General features: G+C 34.9%; 1 protein-coding gene across 1 annotated transcript in view; it reads left to right on the plus strand.

Annotated features, from left to right (window-relative positions):
* HCRTR2 (hypocretin receptor 2) overlaps positions 1-22,675 on the plus strand; it is a 106,098-nt gene extending 83,423 nt beyond the window's left edge. Inside the window, exons 4-7 of the mRNA XM_055330857.1 lie at positions 3,523-3,638; positions 16,865-17,085; positions 20,256-20,377; positions 22,446-22,675. Coding sequence (XP_055186832.1) covers positions 3,523-3,638; positions 16,865-17,085; positions 20,256-20,377; positions 22,446-22,675 — 689 coding nt within the window. The remainder of the gene's footprint in view (positions 1-3,522; positions 3,639-16,864; positions 17,086-20,255; positions 20,378-22,445) is intronic.
* Positions 22,676-26,750: the final 4,075 nt, after the last annotated feature.

Raw genomic sequence — 26,750 nt, forward strand, 5'->3', positions numbered from 1 at the left:
CAGTCATCCAATGTTTAATGAGCATATACTGTTAGTCAAACATTTTTCTAGACACTGAGGAATCATAATCTCTCTTTTCTTAGAGTTTACTGCTGGATTGTTCTTTGATGGTCTGAAAGAAATAATAATGGAACTCTTCTTTACAATCAAACTAGTTATAGCATCTGTCCTATTATAAGATTTTGAAAATATATATACATATGTGTATATGTATGCATATACTTATGGAAAACATTTATTAGAAGATAGTAAGATATATTAGGGATTCTGGTAAACTTTAATGGATCTATAAACTTTGTAAAAGATAGTCTATATCAAATATATGGGAAATTATATTTAATTTACTTACCCATTGAGTTCCTGATAGTTGTAACATGAAAGAGAAAGTGTTTGTAGTTTTTTGGATAATGAGATTAACATGTTGGCTCAATAATGTAACAACTCATCTGAGACTAAGTCTTGTCTTATTAATATATTATTCTTTGGTCTCTGATTTCAAAGACTAAATATCCACATTTTCTTCTTACCTATTGGTTTGATATATATGCAAGAATTGATTCACATTGTGTCTATTCATCAATTGAGTAAAGACACCAATTTTGAATGATTGCCAATCTCTCTTTTTTTAAAGATTTCTGTTTATTATTCATGAAAGACACAGAGAGAGAGGGAGAGACACAGGCAGGGGGAGAAGCAGGCTCCACTCAGGGAGCCTAACGTGGGTCTCAATCCTGGGACTCCAGGATCGTGCCCTGGCCCAAAGGCAGGCGCTAAACCGCTGAGCCACCTAGGGATCCCCTGATTGCCAATCTTTAAGATGCAGTTTTTTGTTTTTTTTTTATAAATTAATTTTTATTGGTGTTCAATTTACCAACATACAGAATAACACCCAGTGCTCATCCCGTCAAGTGTCCCCCTCCGTGCCCGTCACCCATTCAGATGCAGTTTTAGAGTGCGATTGCTAAGTGGAACAAATGTCCTGTCACTACACTTTCGGTTTCTATAAATGTCTTAAATATATTGAAGACATTGTTCATCAAGTGCAGAGAGAGACTGCAAAGATAGTTTCAACACATAAAACATAGAATTCCAATGGCATTTCTGGGTTTTCATTTAGCTTAGATTGTAAGCATGAAATGAAGAATGTTAAAACTATCATGTTTCCCCGATTATCTAAAATAATCTCTTTATTAAAACATTCAATCCCAGCCTGCATGTGCAATTTCACTTGATCAACTTTTCTCTGTGTGGGTGTTCATTATCATAATATGCATTAACCAGCCAATTACACATTTTACCAACTATTTATAAATATAATGACTGGAGAATAATCTTTCTCTCCCAGCTGTTAAAAACCCAAACTGTTGTCACAGTGATGGTATTATCCATAGCTGTAATTAAAAAAGAAGAATACTAACTCTCAAATCTACCCTCAACTCACTCAATTTACTCTGAGGTAGGGATATCAGATAGGCATTTACTCTGAAGTAAATCTTACTCAATTTACTTCACAGGTGTGTCAGTTTCAAAGGTGGATTTTTATGTGGGAAGATCAGGTAAAACCTTTAAAACAAAAGTTCGAGCCACTCAGCTGCCTGGGAAGTGCTGAATGTCCTCCTCTAGCTCCTCAGAAATTGGCTTACCAAATGCTGCTCAAGCTGTAGCATTTCAAAGAGAAAGGCTGTCATTCCTCCAGGCTGCTTGGATTCTATCACTTTTTCTGTAACTGGCCTACTTTATAGGATAAGCTTGAAAGAAGTTAGAAACTGATGAGTTAGATGTGGCCCACGTGGGCCACAAAAGAGCTAAACTGATGCTCCAAGTTGGACTCTTAGGCCTCTGAGCCAGCACAGGCACCCTGCTGTCCTCTCTGGGGATAACAGTGAAGAAAAATATCGGCCTGAGAAAGAAGACAGGGTTTTAGAAGGAAGAATTAGGAGAATATCAAACTCAACAAACTCTAGAAGACAAGGCTATGGACTCAAGATTGTGGAGGATATTCAACTCATATATATATATATATATATGTAAAATACATTTGCGACTATTAAATGAATGTTCGATAAATGTTATCAATTATTGAGGTCATATTCAGTTATTATTGGCTAATCCTGACTATAAATCGTCCTTACCACATTTGATCACATAACTGAGTCTTCATGCTTTTATATGCCCTTTCTGAAGCAATGAAAAAAATAAAATGCATAGAGGTGATAGTGTTATCCCTCAAAAATAGTATGGAAATAACCTCTTTGCCACTATCAAAGTTGATTTAAGTTGCTTAATTTTTAGAAGTGGAAAAAAAGAGGGGAAAAAACTTTGTTTTGTTAGCATTCAATTAGAATTATATCTAATTGTTGCATTTAATATCCATGGAATCCATGTAGGATATATTCTGTTTCCTGTTTTGCATGTAAGTAAAAGTAGCTGGATTACTGTGATATATTCAAATTTGAGTATAGGAAAAATATCCTTGAAAGCATTTAAAAAGTTAGTAGGGGAACTCGCTGGCTCAGTCAGTGGAGCATGTCAGTCTTCTTCTCAGGGTGAATTCAAGCCCCACAGTGGATATAAAGGTTACTTAAAAATAAAATATTTAAAAAGACTAGTAAAAACAATTAAAAGTCAGTAATAAATACATTTAGAAAAGCCAAAAAATTTGTGTTAAACTGCAATATTATTTATTATTTGAATAATTGACTCTTTAACAAAGGCCTAATCTGTGGTAGGTATCACCTGTGTGCATAGACTGAATGCTAAGAAATTACTAAAATCCTAGAGTGCTTATGACTAAATAAATGATATGAATATAAAAAAAATCCATATTTGTTTAAAAATTAACTTTAAAAAACCATAAAATATCACTTTTATTAAAAGTACATGCATATATATATATATATATATATATACACACAACATTACTGAAAGAGGAATTTTATATTGTTCTAGTAATCCACAAAAAGAATCATTAAATATTCACTGTGTTTAATTTTCCAAAGTTATTCCACATTTGTATATGGAGGTACAACTGGGAATAGCTTCTCATTTCTCAGGAAACTTCTAATGAGGAGGAATCACCTCAGTTTACATTCTTTTCCCAAAAGGATTAGCAATTAGGTTTGATTGTCTTGTTTCTTATTGCAAATTCAAGTGCAGCACAATCCAAATTAATTTTTATTAATTAGCCAGAGGTAATCAGACAAAAAAAGTTCTTTTTGATAAATGAAGGCTTGACTGTGGATAGCCTATGTTAACACAGATTAAGAAATGGCTAATTGTTATTCCTCTGAGTACATTAAGTTAAATTAAGATTTCACATTTAGTGTGTGTATACTAAGTGTAAGTAATTAATACTATATTACAATATTTGTATGTGTGTCCTGTGTGTGTGTGTGTGTATAATATGCCAGTCAAATCATATAGAAGTTAATGTGTACTTTTAAGGCAAAGCATTGACAGATATACCTTTAAAAATTCTGTGATTTATAAAACAAGATTTTATTATTTTGGCTTTCATTCCAGGTGAAATTTACCCCAAGATGTATCACATCTGTTTCTTTCTGGTGACATACATGGCACCACTGTGTCTTATGGTATTGGCTTATCTGCAAATATTTCGTAAACTCTGGTGTCGCCAGGTATGTAATTTCACATAATTTCCTTGTGTTTTCTTTAGGATGTACTCAGAAATAAAATTCAAGAGGAGTGCTTAGATAGCTCAGTTGGGTGGGTGGCAGGCTTTTGATTTTGGCTCAGGTCATGACCCCAGGGTCCTGAATTTCATCTGCTCTGCGCTCAGCAGGGAATCTGCTTGAAAATTCTCTCCTTCTGTTCCTCCCCCAATATGTACTCTTTCTCTTTCTGTAAAATAATGAAATCTTTTTAAAAATAATAAAATTTAAGAGTAGATTGAACCAATATAATATGGTAACCAAAGGAGTGTGTATTCTTCTAAAATAAGGCACTAGCCATGGAAATATCTCTTGTTCTAGACATTTTTTTAGGGTGGTATTTAGGGAATGTATTTTTTTGAACTGCCTTAATGACTTTAAATTTTAAAGCTCTGTGATTAATCGACTTTTTTTGCTAGGACTGATATAAATTTTACTTTGTATGAAAACTAACAAAAATTTCTTTAATGTTTCCTGGACTGTATGTAAAGAATGTTGTCTTTTCAATTAGATTTATGTGATACATTTTTATTTTATGTGTTACGTCTCTGACATCAAAGATCTTATTATTTTTTTGTAGCACAGTAGAATTTAGACTTTTAGAAACTGTTTATAATGCTGATGTGGGAGTATTGTAGTTTGTTAGATATTTTTTCTATGTCAGTGAGTGTATTCATTCTCTATTATTCAATCATCAACTATTTATCATATTTTTTCCATGTATATCTGATAAAAGCTAAAAGCTCCTGTCAAATTCATTGATGAATTCATAGACTAGAGGAAGGGAAGAGTCAGATGCAGAGTGAAAATCATCTTAATAAGTATAAGCCAGGGGATCAGAGGAAGACCTGCTGGAAGGGTATCTAATTCAAAGCAGGAAACATTTAAGCTGAACATTGATGATTCCAAGTATATCACCAACAAACACCGTGTAATGGTTTATAAAAGTTTAGGGAAAGTATACAGCTCATCCTCTTGTATTTATACATTTTATTTTAAAATTCCGCATTTTGGGATGCCTGGGTGGCTCAGCAATTGAGCGTCTGCCTTTGCCTCAGGATGTGATCCCGGGGTCGGTCCTGGGATCGAGTCCTGCATCGGGTTTCCCGCAGGGAGCCTGCTTCTACCTCTGCCTATGTCTCTACTGCCCCCCTCCCTGTGTCTCTCATGAATAAATAAATAAAATCTTAAAAAAAATTCCACATTTTTTGGAGATGTACTTCACTCAGTATTTTAGAGCTTATCAGGCTCATGAAAAGTCGTGCCCTTAGTCTGTTTGCTCTGATATATTTTACCTAGTTGAAAGAATTTATTGGGCTAACTTATTTCATTAAAAGTATTTCACAAACTTTGTATTTGGTCCTTGAGAATGAGTCTTAATTTGGGTCTTCTTCAACCTTTGTTAGTGAAAGCATCTTTCAAGATATCTTTTACTGGTTGAATATAGGCCACAGTTTCATTTTTCAACACTGTATATCTTATAATTCCAATTTTTTTCTTTTCCCCTATTTTTGCAAAGAAAGTTTCTTTTATTTAAAGTTGTAGCCAGTACCAATACTTACTAGCATTCTGACCCCCAGTCTTTTCAACTAAAGTAACAAATGTGTACCATTGTAGAACATGAGTTATGTTTTTCAATCCTAGTATAATTATCTCAACACTCTCTACCTGGCCATGATATCACATATTTTGGGGTGTCTGTTACCATTGCACCCACCTCTTGCTAAGTATTACTATACTAGTCAGTTTTTGCTAGGTTATTCTGCTGTAAAAAATAACCCCAGTGTGGGTGGCTTACAACAACAGTGTATCTCACTCATGTTCCATGTCAGTAGTGAGGACAGGACAGATGCTTATCATCTTATTTCAGAACAGTCTAAAGGAACAGTAATTCTTGGGACATGCCATTCTGTGACTGAGGGAAAGGGCAAGGAAATGGGAAGAAATTTGTGATGTCTCTTTGATATTTGCTTTGAACTGGCATATGTTAAGTCTCGTAATACTTTAGGGAAAACACGTATATTTTGGTTAAGCTTGACCATGGAGAAGGAAAGGATCCTTTTCTCACAGAAAGACATTACAAGTCAAAGGGCAATAGGAATCTTCTTACAAGCTGAGGAGTGAATAATCAGAAATGATATAGTACAGAGAAGTAAAAAACACAGACTTAAGGTCCAGACTGTATGAGTTTAAATCCTGACTCTGCAATTTAATAGATGCATAAATTTTGTCAATTCTTTAAATTTCTCTGCCTCTCTTTCATTATTTTAAAGTGGGGTTGTGTAACATCTACCTCAAAGAATTATTACACTTATTTGATGAATTAATTCAATGTCTAGAGCACAGAAAGTGCTTATCAATTAAAATACCCTAACATATTATTCATCCTTTCAGTTCATTCTGCTTATATATTAAAAATAACAAGTATATGTTGAACCAATGTATGTGACTACTTTCTTTTTTTTAAATTTTTTTTATCGGAGTTCAATTTGCCAACATATAGCATAACACCCAATGCTCATCCCGCCAAGTGCCCCCCTCAGTGCCCATCACCCTGTGACTACTTTCTTAAGTAGATCTCTTCCATAGTACTTTAAAAAAAAAAAAGATTTTATTTGTTTACTGAGAGAGAGAGAGTGCAAAAGGGGGAAGGAGCAGAGGGAGACAGAGAGAAAGAATCTCAAACAGACTCCATGCTGAGAAAGGAGTTTGATGTCAGGCTCAATCTCAAGACCCTGTGATCAAGACTTGAGCTGAAGTCAAGAGTCAAATGCTTAACCAACCAAGACACCCAAGCGCCCCATTTTCATAGGATTTTTAAAATAACATTATAATGATCTTTTGTATTTGCCTGTCTACTCTAGCCTTTATCTTGTATCCCTCCAATTTGTGTATGCTTAGAGCATATCAGTTGCTCAATAAGTACTTTATAAGAAAAAAAAGTGAGTAGAAGAATAAGAGAAAGTTCTGGGAACATTTCAATAGAAGAAAACATTGAGGAATCCATTGCTTAACTACTCAGAGAACAATTCATAGAAAAATTGGAATTTGAAAAATTTCTTGAAAGATTAAAAGCATTTAATGAGCATGTAGGAATGAAGATATTTTAGACTGAGATTGAGATTTTGGTCAGAAATGTTCAGTGTTAAAAGCATCCCCTACTTCCATACTTTCACTAGTAAGTGTGCATTACATATAATAGATATTTTTATTTGTTTATTCACTTATTTACAGATTGACATAACTTTAAACTTCTGTGGGTACCTAAATCTGTCTTGTTCATCATTGAATTCCCAACACTTAACAAGGTATCTTGCATTAAGAAAGTATTCCAAAAAATATTGAATAGATAATTACTAAACTCCATCTACTTTATTTCTCCCTTATTTAAACTTATAGTTCTTATTTTCTCAAACTCTAAAGTAACTTCAAAATTGTATTACAGGTTTAGAAATCCACATTCATTTGATGAAATGTTCTAGCACAAACCATATGATACAGAAGATTTGCAGTAAAATGCTTAGGGTGTGAAACTAAAAACATTTACAAAACAGATTGGAATGGAAAATGACAAGTTCAGCTAAGCGCATTTTAGCAGCCACAATAAAGTAAATTAACCCCAAATGGGTGATTATGTAGAATGCTGCTTGAGCAACTCTCAATTTCCAACTGTTAATGTCTATAAACAGAGTTCCAAGGCATTTTGTGTGCCATAGGCTACATCAAGTAAGCCATCAAATGGAGGGCCTATCCTATTTGCTTAAAATTACAGATGCATGGTATCTGTTACATACTTTGGAATTTGTAAGATTATTAGTGAGCAAAGCGTGTGACCTTGTCTGACTTTCTCAAAAGCTTTCAGCTTTGTTAAAAGAATTAACCAGTGCTTTGCTATAATCAATGTCTTAAGTTCCTTTTTTGAGAATGTGATTCAGGGAACTCAGTCAATCTAGAAATTCTACAGACTCTTTTCTAAAAAATCTTTTTAAGAACCACTTAATATTAGTTTATGTGACTCTATCAATATTCTTTCCAGGTTTAGGCCTCAGATAATTCAACATTTAAATTTCAATCATCATGTGAACTCATACTAACTCATTCCAAAAGTATTTATTAAGTACTGACTATGTGTCTCGTACTGTGGGAGGAACTGGCGATGAACCATAATTGATATTTGAGTCTGAACTTAATTTCAATTTACCAAGGATTATAACTTTGAAAAACTTTTCCTGTTTCAATTTTTCTCAGTCTTTTCTACTGCTCTTTATTCTTCAACATTCTTCCAAGAAAACTTAAAATAATTAATGTTAGGTGATGACAAGTTAGTCTAGTGGGAGGAAATAGCAAACTGTAATTGCAAAGGCAGAATCAAAAGGTGATAACTCAAGTCCACAGAGAGAGATAAAGAGCACTAATAAAAGTAACTACTTAGGTAAACAAGGAGAGTATAAATGTATTTTTGTTTGTAATTCTTTATTCTCCTATTTGCCTTAAGAGACAACAGCAGAAAACAATAATTATAAAACTGTAGAGATTCAGCTTATAATGTAAATATGTAATTCAAAAGCAGGAGTTGGAACTGAGGCAAGATTGGAGCAAAATTTTTATACACTATTGGAATTAAATTGCCCTTAATCCAAATATTGTTTAAGTTGTTCATTACAACTCTCAAGGCAACCACCAAGAAAATAACTCAAAAACCTATAGTGAAGGGGAAAAAAAATGATGGTATACTAGAAAATATCTATTTAACACAAAATAAAGCAGCAATAGAGGAATAGAGGAACAAAATAAACATTATATATATGTATATGTATATACACAAAGCAAAATAAGAGATGTAAATCATTCCTTTTCAAATATTTAATTAATTAAATAATTAAATTAAATAATTGAATGTAAATGGATAAAACACTCCAGATTGGCAGAATAGATCAAACAAACATAAAATAATCCAACTTTATGCTATCTACAAAAGACACTTCTCATATTCAAAGACACAAATAGGTTAAATATAAAATAAAAATAAAAATACTCAACAAAATACTAGCAAACCAAACCTATTATGTAAAAAAAATGTTATATATGATGATCAAGTATGATTTAGCTCAGCAGTGCAATGAGGGTTTAACATATGAAAATCAATCAGCATAATACAACATTAACAGATAATAGACAAAACTCACATGATATGGTCGTGCAGCAAAAGCATTTGCCAAAATACAATACCCTTTCAAAATTAAAGCACTTAACCAATAAGGAATAACAGAGACTTCTTCAATTTGATAAAAAGGTCCTGAAGACCCTTTGGCTAACATCATATTTAATAGTGAAAGACTGGGGCACCTGGGTGGCTTAGTCGGTTAAGCATCTGCCTTCAGCTCAAGTCATGATTCCAGAGTCCTGGAATCCAGCCTTGCATTGGACTCCCTGCTCAGCAGAGAGCCTGCTTCTCCCTCTCCTTTCCATTCACGCTCTCTCTCTCACTATCTCTGTCATGATCTCGGTCTCTCTCTCAATAAATAAATAAATAAATAAATAAATAAATAAATAAATAAATAAATAAATCTTTAAAAAAAATAGTGACAGACTTAATATTCCCCTGCGAGGATCAGGAACAAGACAGGGATGTTTGATCTTATCAGTTCTATTTAATATTGAATAGAAATAGATTCTATCCCAATTATTCAAAAAACAATATTAAGAACAATACAAGAGGCATCAGGCTTGAAAAGAAGTATCTATCTCTGTTGGTAGATTACATGAACTTGTATATAGTAGATCCTAAAGAAACCATATGCAAGGGACTCCTGGGTGGCTCAGTGGTTGAGCATCTGTCTTCCACTCAGGGCATGATCCCAGGGTCCGGGATCAAGTCCCACATCGCACTCCCTGCAAGGAGCCTGCTTCTCCCTCTGCCTATGTCTCTGCCTCTTTCTGTGTCTCTCATGAATAAATAAATAAAATCTTTAAAAAAAAAAAAGAATCCACATGCAAAAAATTGAAAACAAGTTTAGTAAGTTTTGAGAAAAATAGTTCAGTAAACAAAAATTAATTTCATTTCTATAAACTAGCAAAGAACAATCCAAAAATGGAATTAACAATTTCATTTAAAATAGCACCAAAAAGAGTAAAACACTTAATAAGTCTAAGAGAAGTATATAACATATGCAACTACACAGTATCATTTAAAAATTAAAGGACTATGTAAATGAAAGACATAATTTTATTAAGACTTAATATTCTTAAAATAGAAAAATTCCTCAAATTGATCAATGGATTCATCACAATCCCTATCCATCACCCAGCTGTCTTGTTTGTTTTTGCACAAATTGGCGAACTACTAAAATCATTATGGAAATGCACGAAATCAGGAATGGACAAAATAATCTTCAAAAAGATGAACAAAGTTGGAAAACTCACTTCTCAATGTCAGATGTTATTATAAAGCTAGAATAATCAAGATAGTGTAGTATTTGCAAACAGTCATATAGATCAATGAAATAGAATCAAAGTCTATAAATAAACCCTTATATTTATGGTTAATTGATTTTTGACATGACTGTCATCACAATTCAATGGGGAAAGTCATAGTCTTGCCAGAAAATGATGCTGGGACAATTCTATAAACTCAAAAGAATGGAACTGGATGTCACCTTACACCATACATAAACTTTAACTCAGAATAGATTATAGACGTAAATGTAAGGATTAATACAGATCTCCTTCAGCTTACAGTGGGGTTACATACAAATAAACCCATCATAAGTTGAAAATAACCTAAGTCAAAAATGCATTTAAAGTACCTAACATGTATAGAACATCATAGCTTAGACTAACCTAATTTAAATGTGCTCAGAACACATATATATTAGCCTACATTTGGGCAAAATCATCTAACACAAAGCTTACTTTATAATAAAGTGTTGAGTATCTCATTTAATCTATTAAATACTTCCTAAAAGTAAACAATAATGTTTGTAAATGTATCAGTTGTTTATCTTCATGAGTGCATGGCTGATAGGGAGTTGTAATTCACTGGCACTGCCCAGAATCATGAGAGAATAACACACTACAGTTACTATCTAGGAAGAGATAAAAATTCAAAGTGCAATTTATACTGAATATATATTACTTTTGTACCATCATAAAGTTGAAAAATCAAAGGTCAAACCATTATAAATCAGGGACCATCTGTGCTACAAAACTCTTAGAAGAAAACACATTCATTGTATGTCGGTAGTCAAACATCATTATGACGTTGGTTTAGGCTAATGGTTTAAATGACACCATCACCACAAGCAAAAAAAATTTTTTTAAATAGGTAAATTGGATACTATTGAAATAAAAACATTTGTACTTCAAAGTATACCATGAGGAAAGTGAAAAAGCAACTCATAGAATGAGAGTAAATATTTGCAAATCACATATATGATAAAAGACTTGTATAATGTATAAAGGACTCTTATTGTTCAACAATAAAAAGAAATCACCCATTGAAAGTAAGTAAAAATTTGAATAAACATTTCTCCAAAGAAGATATACAAATGGCCAATAAGCACAGGAAGAGATGCTCAGCAATATTAATTGTTAGGAAAATGAAAATCAAAACTACAGTGAGATACTTTTTTATACTGAATAGGATGCCTAAAATATTTTTTTAAAAGATAAGTATTGGTGAGAATGTGGAGAAATTAGTACTCTCATTATATGGCTGGAAAAGGAAAAATATAAAAGTAGAAGATGATGCAGCTACTTTGGAAAATAGTTTGTCCATTCCTCAAAATCTTAAAGGATTACTGTGTGACCTAACAGTTTAATACTTAGGTATATACCCAAGAGAATTGAAAATGTGTCCACATAAAAATTCATACATTACTGTTCACAGCAGCATTATACATAGTAGCCAAAAAGTAGAAATAAACCAAATGTCCATTAATGAAAGAATGGAGGTGGTATATACATACAATTAAATAATATTTAGTGGTCAAAAGTAATGGAATATTGATACATACTACAACATGAATGCATCTGAAAATTATTGTTAAATGAAAACTAGACACGAAAGACTACATATTTTATGATTCTGTTTACATGAAATGGAGAGAATAAGCACATTTATAGAGCCAGAAAGATTTATAGTTACAAGGGGTAGTAGAATGGGGTGATGGGAAGTAACTGATAATAGATTTGGATTTTCATTTCCAGGTGATGGTGTGATAAATGCACAGTTCTGTGAATACACTAAAGCCTACTTAATTACCCCATACAAGGTGAATTTATGGCATATAAATTTATTTATTTATTTGAGAGAGAGAGAGAGAGAGAGAGAGAGAGAGAGAAGTGGGGAGGGGGAGGGGCAGAAGAGAAGGAGCCCTATGTGGAGCTTGATTTCAGGATTCCAGGATCATGACCTCAGCCAAAAGCAGATGCTTAACCAACTGACCCATTTCCCTAAGGATTTCTTGCTTGATCATTCACCAGCATTGAGCAATGCTGTTCATGGTTTCACTGTTTATATACTACCTTCCCATAGCTCTCCTGTCTTTCTGCTTCTCTTTGTTTTGAATATTTCTACACCCTTCCCTGACTGTTAAGTGACTCTTTACTAGGTTCCTTCATAACTGTACAGCATTTTTTAGGTGATGTATTTTCTAGGCATTTTTTTAATGGGGTGATTTCCCAAATTTTATTTCTCAGACTGGTTCTCTTTCTTTTTTCTGAGATACACACAATCCCATATACATATATATACATTATGTATATGATTTTAATGTAAATCTCAAAATCAGATGATATGAGCTTATTAAAGGATATGCTAAAGGATATGAATCAACAGCCAGATAAAGAGTTACACAGGGCAAGGAGCTTCCATGTCCTCTCCAGGTTTGCCATTCACCATACATCTCCATATGTTCACCAACCTGGAGGCTCTCTGTAACCCATTGTCCTTTTGGATCTTTATAGAGATTTTATTATGTAGTCATGATTGACTAAGTCATTGGCCATTGGCTGATACAACTCCAGCTTCTCTCTCCTCCTCAGGGGTCAGAGGGTCGGACTAAAAGTTACCATTCTTTAATAGTTGGTCCTTCTGGCAACTAGCTCGGGACCTTAGGTTACCTTTATTAATAACAAGAGACCCATTACATCTTTACAGCTCTAAAGCATTTTTAAGAATTGTAGATGGAGATCGGATCTATCTGAGAAATATATTTTGGTCATCTGAATGATTGATTTTATATATATATATAAATATATATATAAAAATATATATATATATATATAAAACACCATTATATCACAAAAATACAACTGATTGTTTATTGATCTGGGGTTCTGCTTATGGCTCAATTTACATATTAGTTCTAGTGGACTTTTTGAAATTCCTTAGGATTTACTTTGTAAACAATAGTATCTCCTTAATAAAATCAATCTATATGCCTTTTATCTATTTTTCTTGTCTTCTTTTCCTGGCTAGGATCTCCAGTGTATTGTTGAGTAGAAGCAGTGAGAAATTTCATTGCTTTTTTCTCAGTCTTTCCCCATTAGGTAGGATGATAGCTAAAGGCTATTTATATATGACTTTTACCAAGTTGATAAAGTTTCCTGCTATCATTAGTTTACAAGTTTACTGAAATTTTTATCATGAAAACGTGTTGAATTTTTCAAATGATTTTCCCTTATATTGAGATAGTCATATTTTTCTTATTCTGTTAATATGATAAATTGCATTAATTTTCGAATGTTAAATGAACACTGAATTGCTAGAATAAATCTGATTTGTTGAGTGAATTTTATTAATCTTTCTGTATGTTGCTAAATATGATTTGATAATATATTTTAAGCAATTTTTTATCTCCATTCATGAGAGATAGTCAATTGCTTTCTTTTGTTATCATGTCCTTGATTATTGGGGTAACTGTAATCCTATAAAATTAGTTGGAAAGTATTATTTCTTTGAATTTCAGAAAGAGTCTGAATAAGAAGGATATTATTTATTTTGTACTGTTTGATTGAATTCATCACTGGATTTATCTGGGCCTGGAGGTCTTATGTAGCAAGGTTTGGTATGATAGCATCAACTTTGGTCATCTTTAGTGTCATTTTTGGTAATCTTTGTTTTTTAAGATATTTATCCATCTCACTTAAGTTTGGAAATTTATTCATTATTCATAATATTCTCTATTCTTTTAATGAATGCAGCATGTTTGCCTTTTCTTATAACTTAATCCTGGTCCAAATACTTCTTATGAAAGAGCAGGTTTCAAAATCCATTATTTATGGGCCTTGATATTTCCAATTCATAATTGGAATGGAATTCATACCTCTTCCAGGATGATCAAAGATGATTTTAAAATTTATAATAGTGGAAGGAATAAAAGTGGGGAGAGAGAGTGTGTGTGTGTATGTATGCGTGTGACTGTGTGCGCGCGCGCATGCATGCACATGCTTTCCACGGTGGGATTGTTGAGCTCTTCCTGAGGTGACAGGGAAAGGCCTTCCTACATGGACAGCTTTCCAGGCTGGATTTCTCAGTGCCCTTTTGTATGACTATTATTTCGTGTAACTAAGCATATATTTAAAAATTTACTGACTTCCATAACACATTGTGTTGAAGTTGATAAATGGAAGCCTTAATGAGAATGGGAAAAGATGAGCTTTGCAATCAGACAGACCTGAGTGCCAATTCTGACTTGTTAGACGTAGACATGGACATTTTGTTTAAACTTTCTCACTGTCTGCTTGATCATCTCTAAGTGGGATTTATAATAGTCTACATTTAGGAACACATTAGTAATTACTCAAGACTATACAGTGTTCCTGGAGCTCAATTAGTATCAGTGATTTCTATTATCATCATGCTGACTTTCTGTAGACATATACAACTTCTCAATGGGGACATTTGTAGGTCTCCTCAAGATGAGTTCAGGATTAAACATCTTCCATCCTTTATTTAGATCATCATCTAAAAGAGGACATTATGACTGATTTTGCTTCTTTGTTTTTCCTTCTGAGTGCAGGGACCATAGCCATACTCCCACTGGCAGTTTCCCTTCATGAGGATACTGTTTCTGAAGGTTGAGGAAGTTACCAGATGCGTAATTTTGTTTCTTTCCTTCAGGGGAGCACTCAGTGATAGATTTGCCAAAGTTTCATTTAGGAAACTGTTCAAGATCATTTAGCAGATATTTATATGGTTACTCATGTTAGAGTTTTACTGGAACTTTTCAACATCCATTGCAGCTTCTTCTTAGTTATTTTTAAAATGACTATTTAAAAAGAGACTCACAGAGGAAGAAGGATCCTCGGTGCCTCCCCACACATGCCACCAGTAAGATAGATAAGAAAATGTATAAGATCACCATTATGTGGAAAGATGAGTCTACATGACAGAACATATAGATCCAGAAGAGATATAATTTATCAAATGTTTTTCTATTTAAGGGCATATTTTCATTAACTTTGTTACTTTTTGAGAGAGAATAGTTATGGTCAAAAGAAGCTCCATATGAATTTGTGTAGAAATCAAAGTAAAATTCTGTTTGCAAAGATTATCTGAAACACCTGGTTCTTGTGATGTATAAAGCAACAGAGCCCATCCAATGTGCATTCTTAGAGAATACAGGAGCGCATGGCGTCTGTGCAGGCTAGCTGCACAGAGATAAAAGCAACAATTGAATAATCTTAACAAAACAAAGAGGACCATGGAGTCTTAGAATGAACACAGGGCTATGGTGTTCTTGTTGGCACATTTTCCTCTTAAAAAATTATGTGTGCTGAATTTTATTGTTTTGCTCACTAAACCCTATCAATCTTCGTGAGCTTGCAATTAAGAAAATATTATAGTTGGAAGGACTCCCTGCTATTATCAAATAACTTTGAAAAGAAATGGAAAAGTACAAGTTGTATAACTGTTATTACAAATTCCAGCTATTTGAAATGTTAATGTAAGACCACAAGGGATTCTCACTGTATTTGTATGCATTTTAAAGGCCAGGCTGGAACACAAAATTGGTTTCAAGCAATTTCATAACAAGAAATAGTAAGCAACAGAGAGTATTTTATTTATTTATTTTTTATTCCCTCATTCAAGGTTTGCCTTGGCCAAACCTGAGAAATAAAATCTAATAAAAAGCACTAGGTATTTAAGTCCTATCTGTCCATCTGGCAGCAGATGGCAGTATTGATGCATGAAAAAAAAAATCCATTCAGGTTATTTTGCAATTACCTGTTGGGTTTTCCCCTCTCTTTAAACTGAGGTATTTGAGCTGAGCCTGAATTCCTAACAAGATGATATTGTTGTCCTTTTACAGGTCTTTGCCAGTTTTTACTTCTCTCTCCTTTTAATTAAGAGTTGTGTTTGGTTGTTGTTTGCTTGCTTTGTTTTGCTTTTAAGAGCAGTTGTAAATTCACAGCAAAATCAAGTGAAAGATACGCAAGTTTCCCAAATGCCTCCTACCTCCACTCATGCAGTGTCTCCCCATTATCCATATCCCTCACCAAAGTGATACATTCGTTACAACTGATGAACCTACAGTGACATAGAGTCATCCAAAGTCCATAGCTTACCTAAGGGTTCACTCTTAAAGTTGTACATTCCATGGGTTTGGATAGTGTATCCAAATACATTGTATAATGTATAATGACATTTAGCCACTGCCCCAAGAATCCTCTATGCTCTGCCATTTGCCCCCCAACACTCCCTCACCACCACCCGCTGGCCACCACTGACTTACTTATTGTCTTTCTGATTTCACTTTTCCTAAGATACCATATGGTTGTAGCCTTTAGTTCTGTAGCCTTTTCAGATTGGCTTCTTTTACTTAGTAATATGCATTTAAGTTTCCCATGTTTTTTCCTGGCTTCGCATTTCATTTCTTTTTGGCACCGAATAATATTCCATCATCTGGATGTACAACTTTGTTTTCGGTTTATAAAGAGCTATTTGTAGCTCTCTTTAGACCTTGACAAAAATGAGATGTTCAGCTTCTTTTCCAAACTCCTAGTTGATATTCAACTGTATTACTCCAGAACATATTCAGCTCAGCAAACGTTCTAGGGAAACAGGCCCTCACGGCTCCCTGGACCACAAGTATCCAGAACACTCTCCTTCCTGTATTTTCTAGTTAGTTTTCCAAAGTGGAACTTCCCTGAGTCAGATGGCAATAAAGAGTCTCTGTTCCTTTTAGATCCCTGGAACATCATCTGTAGTTCAGAGAAAATGGAAGCCCCTGCAGCCTGCTTCACAGCCTCGAGGGCCAGGACAGCAGACCAAGTCCAGGATTAGTGCTGTGGCCGCTGAAATAAAGCAGATCCGAGCCAGACGGAAAACAGCCCGGATGCTAATGGTTGTACTTTTGGTGTTTGCAATTTGCTACTTACCAATTAGCATCCTCAACGTGCTAAAGAGGTAAAGTTCATGTATTCTTTGAAAATAAAGTGACTGTCATTTCTTGGTTCTTAATGAAAACCTTTTTCTTGTTCTTCTTCTTTTTCTTCTTCTTAAACCAGAGTAAAACCCTAGCCCTTTGCCCAGATAGTTTGTTAGGCCAGATAACTCAAAGTGCTGTTGTTCCCAACAGGTAAGGCAGAGAGCCTTTTAGAATGCTCAGACTCCACAGGCTCTTGTCCTGGAAATTCTGTGTTGAATGGCAGACAAAAAACAGATGTTCCCCTGACCTCTTCAAGCTAATTGCTGAGCCTTAGTTGCAGAAAAAGTTCTAATGCAAAAAAACAAAACAAAACAAAAAAAAAAAAACGAAAAACCAAAAAACAAACCTCATTTACAGCTTGGGGCTCTTTTTTGATCAGAACAAACAGGTTTTCCAAAACTTTGTCCTCATACATAGGGAATATGACAGAAAGATAAAAAGAGATAGGGATGTTTTGTTAGCATTCTAATTATACTTAAAAGTGCATTTGTAAGCACATACAAAAAAATGGAATCACAGCTCAAACTGTGTTTTGAATGTTTAAATAGGGGGAAAAAAAATCCATTTCCTGAAGGCACTGAATCAAGGGCTCAGGGTGACTATTAATAAAAATTAGCGCAGAACGTTTCGGTGAGAAAGTGTGTTATTTGTTAGGCTACAGATACACTGTTCAGTTAAAACAATTGACCAACCGAACAGCGAACAGCGATGCAGGGGCCACGGTACACATGAACTTCACAGCCAGCCAACTTTATTGGGAATTATCATAACTGTTGCAAACAGACTGGCCCCAAGGTAATAGTAATTTTGTTTATAATAGGCTTCGAACTTAAACTAGGATTGCTCCTCTCACTTTTCCCTGATTCAGAGTCAATATCATATTCCTCACAGCTGGAGGCTCTGGAGAGCCGGCAGCTTTGGCTGGAGTCACACACAGTAAAGGTGGTATAACCAGCTGCAAAGATTTCTCATTCTTCTTGGCCCTTGTTTTTGATTGCTTAATAACTTTTTTGATGGAAAATGAACCTTTGTTTGGTAGTATTATTTAGCACAGACATGGCCTTAAAGGCGTCAGATTTTCGGCAGTGTGAAGCCTTGAGATACATACTGGCTCACGAGAAACTGAAAGCTACTCTGCCTTCCACATCTCCTCCTAATTTCTGTCTGATTTTTCTGGACCACAGAAATCCCATACAAATCTATTGTGATCTTTGGCTAGATGCTGTTTTCTACTTTTACGAATCTTGTAAACATGCTATACTACTGAATGAATTTCAGTAGTCATTTAAAAAAAATTTTGTACTTTTATGGTAGTCTGTCTAAATTCAATGAAAGTTAGATTCACTGTTCTCTGCACTGCTCATGTGGATTCTCTGCATCTCAGCACTTGTACTTGCTCTTTAGTTAGTTCCAAATATTTATTTGTCCATAATATTTTCCTTATTTTTCTAATTTAAAGACCTCCCTTTCCAACGGAAATAAACAGCTAAGAAGAAAGTCTATGTTAAATTATTTTCATTTTTTTGAGCATTCTGCTCTTTTCCACAAAATTTGAGAAACACTTTAAATAGCCTTGGAAATTGTTTTTCTTTCCCACACACATTTTCTTCAAATGCTTATCCCTTTGCTTGCCCTTGTACCTTATGCTTGTGTTTCCTGTCTCTTACCAATACATTCCTACACTGTTTTCCTTAAAACAGTTTTTTGTCTGACTCCTTAAAACCAGCCTCTGTAAAGCAGTTCTAGTTTGTCTAGGATTTCAAAGACATATTATGCCAGAGGGTCATAACATACCATTAATTCGATTTGTCCATGTTATTTCCCTCCATATTGTATTTTTGTAAAACTCCAGTACTCCACAGAGCATCACTTTATTCCAGAAATGCATTTCTATCATGGGCACCATCACATGTAATCGAATTACACAATCAGTAATGGAGCCTCTGGCAGGAAATGCATCATAATCTTCAGCCTATAAAATTTATTGGGTAGTTACAAGTGACCTGCTGTTGGCTAGTGAATAGAATTTGATAGATGGAATATTTCTGAGTATGGAACAAATCTTTAAAATGATATACTTCTTAAAGATTTTATTTATTTATTAATGAGAGACACAGAGAGAGAAAGAGAGAGAGGCAGGGAGACACAGGCAGAGGGAGAAGCAGGCTCCATGCAGGGAGCCTGATGTGGGACTGGATCCCAGGTCTCCAGGATCAGGCCTTCGGCTGAAGGTGGCGCTAAACCGCTGAGCTACTGGGGCTGCCCTTAAAAATGATATTTAAGTTTAAAATAATGAAATATTTTTCAGAGTTTAAATAACCAATGAAAATACTAAAACCCAGGAATTTTAGGAAGTTACCATAATTTTGCCTACTGAAAACTAGTTTCTCTCTGGCTGTAATGAAGTCCCAGAAGGCAACTTACAACAAGGCTCGGAAGATTATACTTTGATCAATGCACAAAGGCAGGTAGGAAGTAATTCTCAAAGACTGCGGTTTGGGAGTGCACCTTAAATGACACACAAGGGCAGCCCGGGTGGCTCAGCGGTTTAGCGCCGCCTGCAGCCCAGGGTGTGATCCTGGAGACACGAGATCGAGTCCTGCATCGTGCTCCCTGCATGGAGCCTGCTTCTCCCTCTGCTTATGTCTCTGCCTCTCTCTCTCTCTCTCTCTCTCTCTGTCTGTCTCTCTCTCTCTCTCTCTCTCTCTCTGTGTCTCATGAATAAGGAAATAAAATATTTTAAAAAAATAAATAAATGACACACAAAATGGCATAGTAACAAACATTGTTCAGTCGTATTTAGAAACGAAACGAAAGAAGGGACACAGATATGTATTCAACTTCTGTACTCTTACCCACCAGGAATAGTATTATTGCATTTGTTGTTTATAGGAGCGAAAGATCATTCTCTGACTTCATTTGGCCTTTGATTTACTAATTGTGCGATGGAGATTTTGTTCAGGCACTGCAATGTTTCTAAACCCAGTGCAGTGCCATACACCAATGCCTGCTGCCGAGGAAGACACAGGTTAGGCAGCTTCCATCAAGGGCTATGTTCATTCATGAATTTTCTTATTTAAAAAATACTTTTCAGAATCACCCTGGATTTCCCATCATTGTTTTTTGTTTTGTTTTGTTTTTCCCACAGAGTATTTGGGATGTTTACCCACACGGAAGACAGAGAGACCGTATATGCCTGGTTTACATTTTCACACTGGCTTGTATATGCTAATAGTGCTGCGAACCCAATTATTTATAATTTTCTCAGTGGTGAGTTTTCAAATGTTCCTTCAACATAAGCCACAATCCCAGCTAAGCGCAACGGATCGATGACCAAAAGGTTTTGAATGCTCTCGGAATATGTGAAAAGCGTAATTGCTATACAATGAGATATTTTTTCCCCTCGATCTAATTCATCGTGAGATTTTTCCCTTATGAAAGGGAGCACATGTTACCTAACTCATCAGAGAAAATCATCTAAGTTATTCGCCCGTAAAATTTAAAAGAAATGTTGAATAGGAGGAAAGTGAAAATTGTAGGAACTGGAAAACACAGAATTTTGCTTGTCATACATTAAACTTACGATTTACCAAAATGTAAAATAATTTTGTCTGAAAAAAAAGAACAGGCTTGCTATATTATTTCCTTTGCCAACACTGAGATTGCCTCCTTGAGACTGAATTGGAACCATTCCACTTTGGGGTATTTTTCTGTATTTACATTTCTCTTGTGAGTAACATCTCGTGGGGTTATCTCAAGATTTCTCACTGACCACAAAAAATGATATTACTTCTAAATAACACACAAGCTAAATGACACACACAGACACACATCTGTAACCGATTTTATCTTTCTCTGTTTATGGAACCTACAGAATTGTAAAAAATCATTTATCTAGTTGTTTTATTTACAAACATTTTGCCTGACTGACCTTTAGAGTTGTGTTTTAATTAGCTACATCTTGACACTGTCTTCTCTCACTGCTCGGCTATTTCTGTTTCATTGCTATCTCCAAATATATAATAATTTGATATGGAAGAAAAGGCAATTCGTTTTATTGCATACTTAATAAAGTATGTGTATTTTCCAACTTCATCTTTGGCCTTGTAGATTGTATGGGTTATTAAAAAAAAAAAGGACCAACTACCCAGTGAGATTTTTTTTTTAACAATTTTTTTTCTCAATCATGGCATATACCCTTAATATACCTGCATTATTTCACCTTTCAGAGACTCGGGTGGTGTATATGTGGGGTTTGTTTTGGATTGGATTGCCCCTTTTCTTGCCTTCCCCTGCCACATCCAACCCATCTTCAGAATAAAGACATCATTAGATCTGAGATAACCAAATTCTACTCACTGCTCATGTGCTTCCCTTGAGGGGTCAAGGGGCCATGTGGAATTGTGGCTTGGAAAGCAGTGGAGAAGCCACTGGGGTTAGAGATGACTACAGCCCCGAGCCTTGCACTAAGCAGATCAAACCTACAGAAGTCTATAGAGAGAAGTGTTTGAAGTCAAAGCAACAGAACCAAGTCAAAGTGCTATTGTGGGGTGGAGTGAGGCAGGGTAGGTGGCTGAGAACCCCTGGGAACTTGATATGTGCCTGTGATTGTCCAAGTCCCTTGAACATTCTCTTCTTGTGTAATCACTCAATCACCCAGTTTGGTAATGGAAGCTCAGAGAGGAGAAATGATGACCACCAAAACCGTTCATTTATCCTTAAAAAAAATGACTTTTATTTTCATACTTCTCCAATTTCACATCAGTAATGTAAAGATAAGAAATAACTTCTCAAATTGGTAGTTTTTCCTTTTTTTTCTACTGCCTTACAGAGATTATGAAACTTTAGAAATTTTCTATATATTTTAAGATGTTTTTTCTAGATAACCTTGTTGAACTGAGTGTGCCAGTAGAACAGTTTCTTCGGAGTCTAATGTAGGGGTAATTTCAAAATATTCAGGCTCTATCCAACACAGGTTTCCTCATTTTTGAAATTATTAAGTATCTCTGAACATCCTACCGATGATCATTTTTATTATAGCTATCTATAATAGCCCCCAATCACAAATATAGAAGATGGGACTCTAAGAGAGTGAAACAAACTCCAAAAATCCCATATGAAAGGCAGTCAGATTACTTTATGGAAATAGCTTATTGTTTCAAGAGTCTAGCAAGCTTCCCGTAATGCCATTTCCTCTTCCCATTTCCCCCTTTTTGCAAAATGCTGCACCTCATTGCTAGTTTGGCTCAAGGGAGCAACTGGGTGGTACCCTATGCACAATTTGTTGAATCATATTTACACATAATTCTTTTTCCTTTCTTTCTCCCTGGTTTGCCAGGAAAGTTTAGAGAGGAATTTAAAGCTGCATTTTCTTGCTGTTGCCTTGGAGTTCACCATCGCCAGGAGGACCGGCTCACCCGGGGCCGGACGAGTACAGAGAGTCGGAAGTCTCTGACCACCCAGATCAGCAATTTCGACAACGTATCAAAACTCTCAGAGCAAGTTGTGCTCACCAGCATAAGCACACTCCCAGCAGCCAATGGAGCGGGGCCACTTCAAAACTGGTAGAACATTCATTCATATGACAGGGATATCTGAGGAAAACTACTCTTTTCTAAAAATCTCTGTGTACACAAACTTTATTACCCTAATGATCTGAAGCTAAAATTACGTTGTGGACCTTTTTTGTTTTTTAATCTATTGCTTTTTGGAAATAAAAAAAAGTCAGTTTAAAATAATTTCTCAGCTTTGGATTTAAACATGTTAGAAGTTTGACTTTCAACTGAATTTACGTTAGGCTATTTCACTTTTATCTTCACGTATTATGATTTATGTCCATTAAATGTTTGAATATTTTAAATTCTAATTGTTATTTTAATCTCTCACCTGCAGATTGTTTGCAAAAAGTTACCAAGAGTTATCCAATGATTTTCTTTTGTCTACTAAAAGAAGTAGCAATTACTAACTCTGAATTTACAACAGACATGTTAGTCGACTTCATAGTTTCAAAAATCACAAAAGACTGTCATTATGATGTGACGTTTGAGAGAATATTTATATACAAAATAGTATATTATATGAGATAACTCAAAAGCTATCTTTCAAAAATATTTAAAAATACATACTATTAAACTTTTATTTTCCCTGAATTTTATCACCCATTTACACAATTTTCTCAGGTTTGTAACCTTACCACTGCTAACATTTCTCATCACAACAATGGCCAGTAAGACTGTATTAAAATAATAATTTTGGAGTAACTACAAATACATAACAATCTCCATCTCTAAGAAAAGACTTCAACATTTGAAAATAAGATAGGATTCTTCTAACCAATAAAAATGATGTAGTTGTCCTTGCTGGATTAAATTAAGAATGCAATTTACAAAGAAAAAGAGTAGTGGACTACTGAGTCAGAGCTGGGTCCCCTATGGAACAGTTACTACTGCCATGGAGATTTGATGGTAAATACTTACATTTATTTAAATTTCATAAACATTTATTAAATATGAGCATCCACTGTGCTAGGTGCTGGAGAATGAGGTACATCTAGGGAAGATGTACATGTGCCTTCAAAAGAGCTCTAGGTTACTGAGGGATACATGTTGATAGAGTTCACCAGACAGCAAACCACTCTTGAGGACAGATTCATATGTGGGTGGGGCAGTGAAGCAACTAACATGAGACATGAACAGTAAAGCTTTCCTGTTTTGTTTCTGATTCTTACAGTGACACGGTTGATGTCATCAAATTCCACGTAGGCCTACAGGTGATTAGTCTGGAAGTACTGGCTCCAAACTCACACACAAATGAGTAGCCACATAGAGTGTTTTGTACAAATGTGAGATCTGCAATCCAAAGCACTGAATATTTCAAACTTGTCCCTCTGAAAAATTTTTCTAATTGAAATATTCATTTTAAAATTGAACTAAGGGACACCTGGGTGGCTCAGTGGTTGAGCGTCTGCCTTCGGCCCAGGGTGTGATCCTGGAGACGCGGGATCAAGTCCCACATCCAGCTCCCCACAGGGAGCCTACTTCTCCCTCTGCCTGTGTCTCTGCCTCTCTCTCTCTCTCTCTCTCTCTCTCTCTCTCTCTGTGTCTCTCATGAATGAATAAATAAAATATTTTTTAAAAATTGAAGTAAAAGAGATGTTCATGAAACTTGCTGCTCTTCTTATATTACAGCAGCAGATATCCTTATTTTTACTGAAACGAAAGATATAGAGAATAATATTTAAGAAAGATTTTTATAGAAGATAAAAATTATCTCATTCATTTGCATGCTATTTTCCAACTCATCATTTTCCAAAAGAAGTAACACAAGCAAATTGTCCACAAGTTGTTTTCCCATTTTAGAGTATGGGACTACCTTGTGTTTTTTCCTACTCAAAACAAAAACCACCCTCACATATAAGGTTTAATGAAATTATATTACTAATTAACAGAAAGATAACAAAAGCAAAGTATTATAACTCTCTCCTTCCTTCCCTTTGCACATTTGGGAACTTTTTGTTTATGCTGTGTGAAAGGAGTGTTTTAATACTCAGATTGTGATGAGAGCTAGCATTTTCAATAGTTTGAGTATCCTTCAAGTAATATTGATAATATGCCTTAATGTCTAAGTGGTATCTCAGAATAAGAGCTAAATTATTAAGACTGTAATATATCTAGTTTTTTTTTTATTGTTTAAGAAGGAGTGAGATTGAAAGAGGGAGAGCAAGAGAGAAGGAGAGAGAGAGAGAGAGAGAGAGAGAGAGAGAGAGAGAGGATCCAGGAGGCAGCATTGTATGATTGCCTGTGAAGGACAGACTCATAAGTTAAGATGCCTTTGCTCTAAATAAGTGATTCTCAAAATGTGGTTCTGAACCATCTACATCAGCCTCATCTAAGGACATATTAGACATGCAAATTTCCATCCTATCTTGGATCTTCTGAATCAGAAACTTTGGGGGTGGCGTCCAGGACTCTGTTAACAAACCCTACAGATTATCCTGAAGCACCTGAAATCTTGAGAACCACTGCTCCAAATAATACCACCTGGCACCTGCTAATTAGCCCATGCAAAATTAAGTATTTTATTGCACAGGTATCTGTGCAGGGACCATCGTCATCACTACTGTCAACCTGGTTGGAGGTCTGGAAAAAGAGGCTGAATATCAATGTTAAATGTCACGCAGTGTCATCTCAAAGAGATAGATATGAACCAATTGCCCCTGAGTGACAAGCGCAATGTGAATGAAGACTGGTTTTAAAGCCCTTGTGTACTTTACAGATACCTGGATGACTTGAGTTTCTAACTAAAACTTTTAAATCTCCAGTTTTATTTACACTTATGAAAGACGGTCTTGTGGAAGTAGACAGTTTCTAAGAATGATCATAGCCTGGAAGGAAAACAAACACCAGGACTTATAAGAAACTGTGGTAATGGAGTAGCAGACTGTATGTGTTGCTTGCTTTCAACATGTTGATACTGGAACCCCCTACTAAGAGGTCTGGATGAAGTATGGATACCTTCCTAGGACAAGGGGTAGAGAAGGTGTTGTTTCCAAAACCTGCCAATCTTATGGAACAAAGGGACAACTAGTCCCCTCATTATGCGCTAATAACACAAAGGAGAGACTTCTTATGTAAAGACTATGTTACAAAGGTTTTATGCTATACATATAATATGCATCTGTCTTTTTTGCTGTATTTCAAAGATTTAATGTAAGATGTCATTAATGTTACTGAAATTTTGTTATCAATAAGGATGAGATAATTTTATCGAATATAGAATACATTTGAACTTCATTATTTCTGAATTTCTACAAACCCATGAACACTTTGATATTTGAATTCATTCATTCTTGGCAAAAGATGACTCCCAGTCTCTGAGGAAAATGACTTTTAAGTGCTCCAAGACTTGGAGTGATTCTTAGATATCAAATAACTATTACAAATCATTGATGAGTTAATTGCAAAAGTATTAGGCGTAGTGATACTGAATTTCACTCCCAGTGTGCATTTTTTTTAATCAAAGAAGTAAATATGCTTGTAAAATGAGTTCTGAATATACTTAAACCTGAACTATCACAATGATAAACACCTAAACATGCTTATGGACACAAATTGTGAGGAGGGCTATTATTGTTTTATTACCAGTATAATAATAGAATCTTTCATGCTTGATAATAGTAATCAACTGCATTTCAAAAAAAAAATCTGGTTAGTTATTGCAACTTAGAAAGTTTTTCAATTCCAGTTAATTTTACAATAGACAACTTTTCTACTTTCTACAAGTTACAGGTCAGAAAAAGTAAATTCCATTAGGTTATATACAATTAGTTTTCAAATGGCATGAAGTAAAATAATTGATTTTTTAGTGATAACATGTAAACAAAAAATATTGTTAACTTAAATCTATTCTACTACTTCATGTACCTCAGAAAATGAAGTGCAAAGGCATGGAAAACAGTGTTATCTCCCCAGATTCAAAGAGGATTGTATTCTAGAATACTGCTGCAATCAAAGAGGGAGCAAAACAAAACACTCCCTCCCATTTGCCACGTATTTCTATTCTCTTAAAATTTCTTTATAAGCTTTGGGGTTAGAATGTCTTTTAAGTTCCTGAAATGTATTTCTATAACTGTTGTATCCCATGT

The sequence above is a fragment of the Nyctereutes procyonoides genome, unplaced genomic scaffold, assembly GCF_905146905.1.
Source record: "Nyctereutes procyonoides isolate TBG_1078 unplaced genomic scaffold, NYPRO_anot_genome, whole genome shotgun sequence".
Taxonomy (NCBI): Eukaryota; Metazoa; Chordata; class Mammalia; order Carnivora; family Canidae; genus Nyctereutes; species Nyctereutes procyonoides.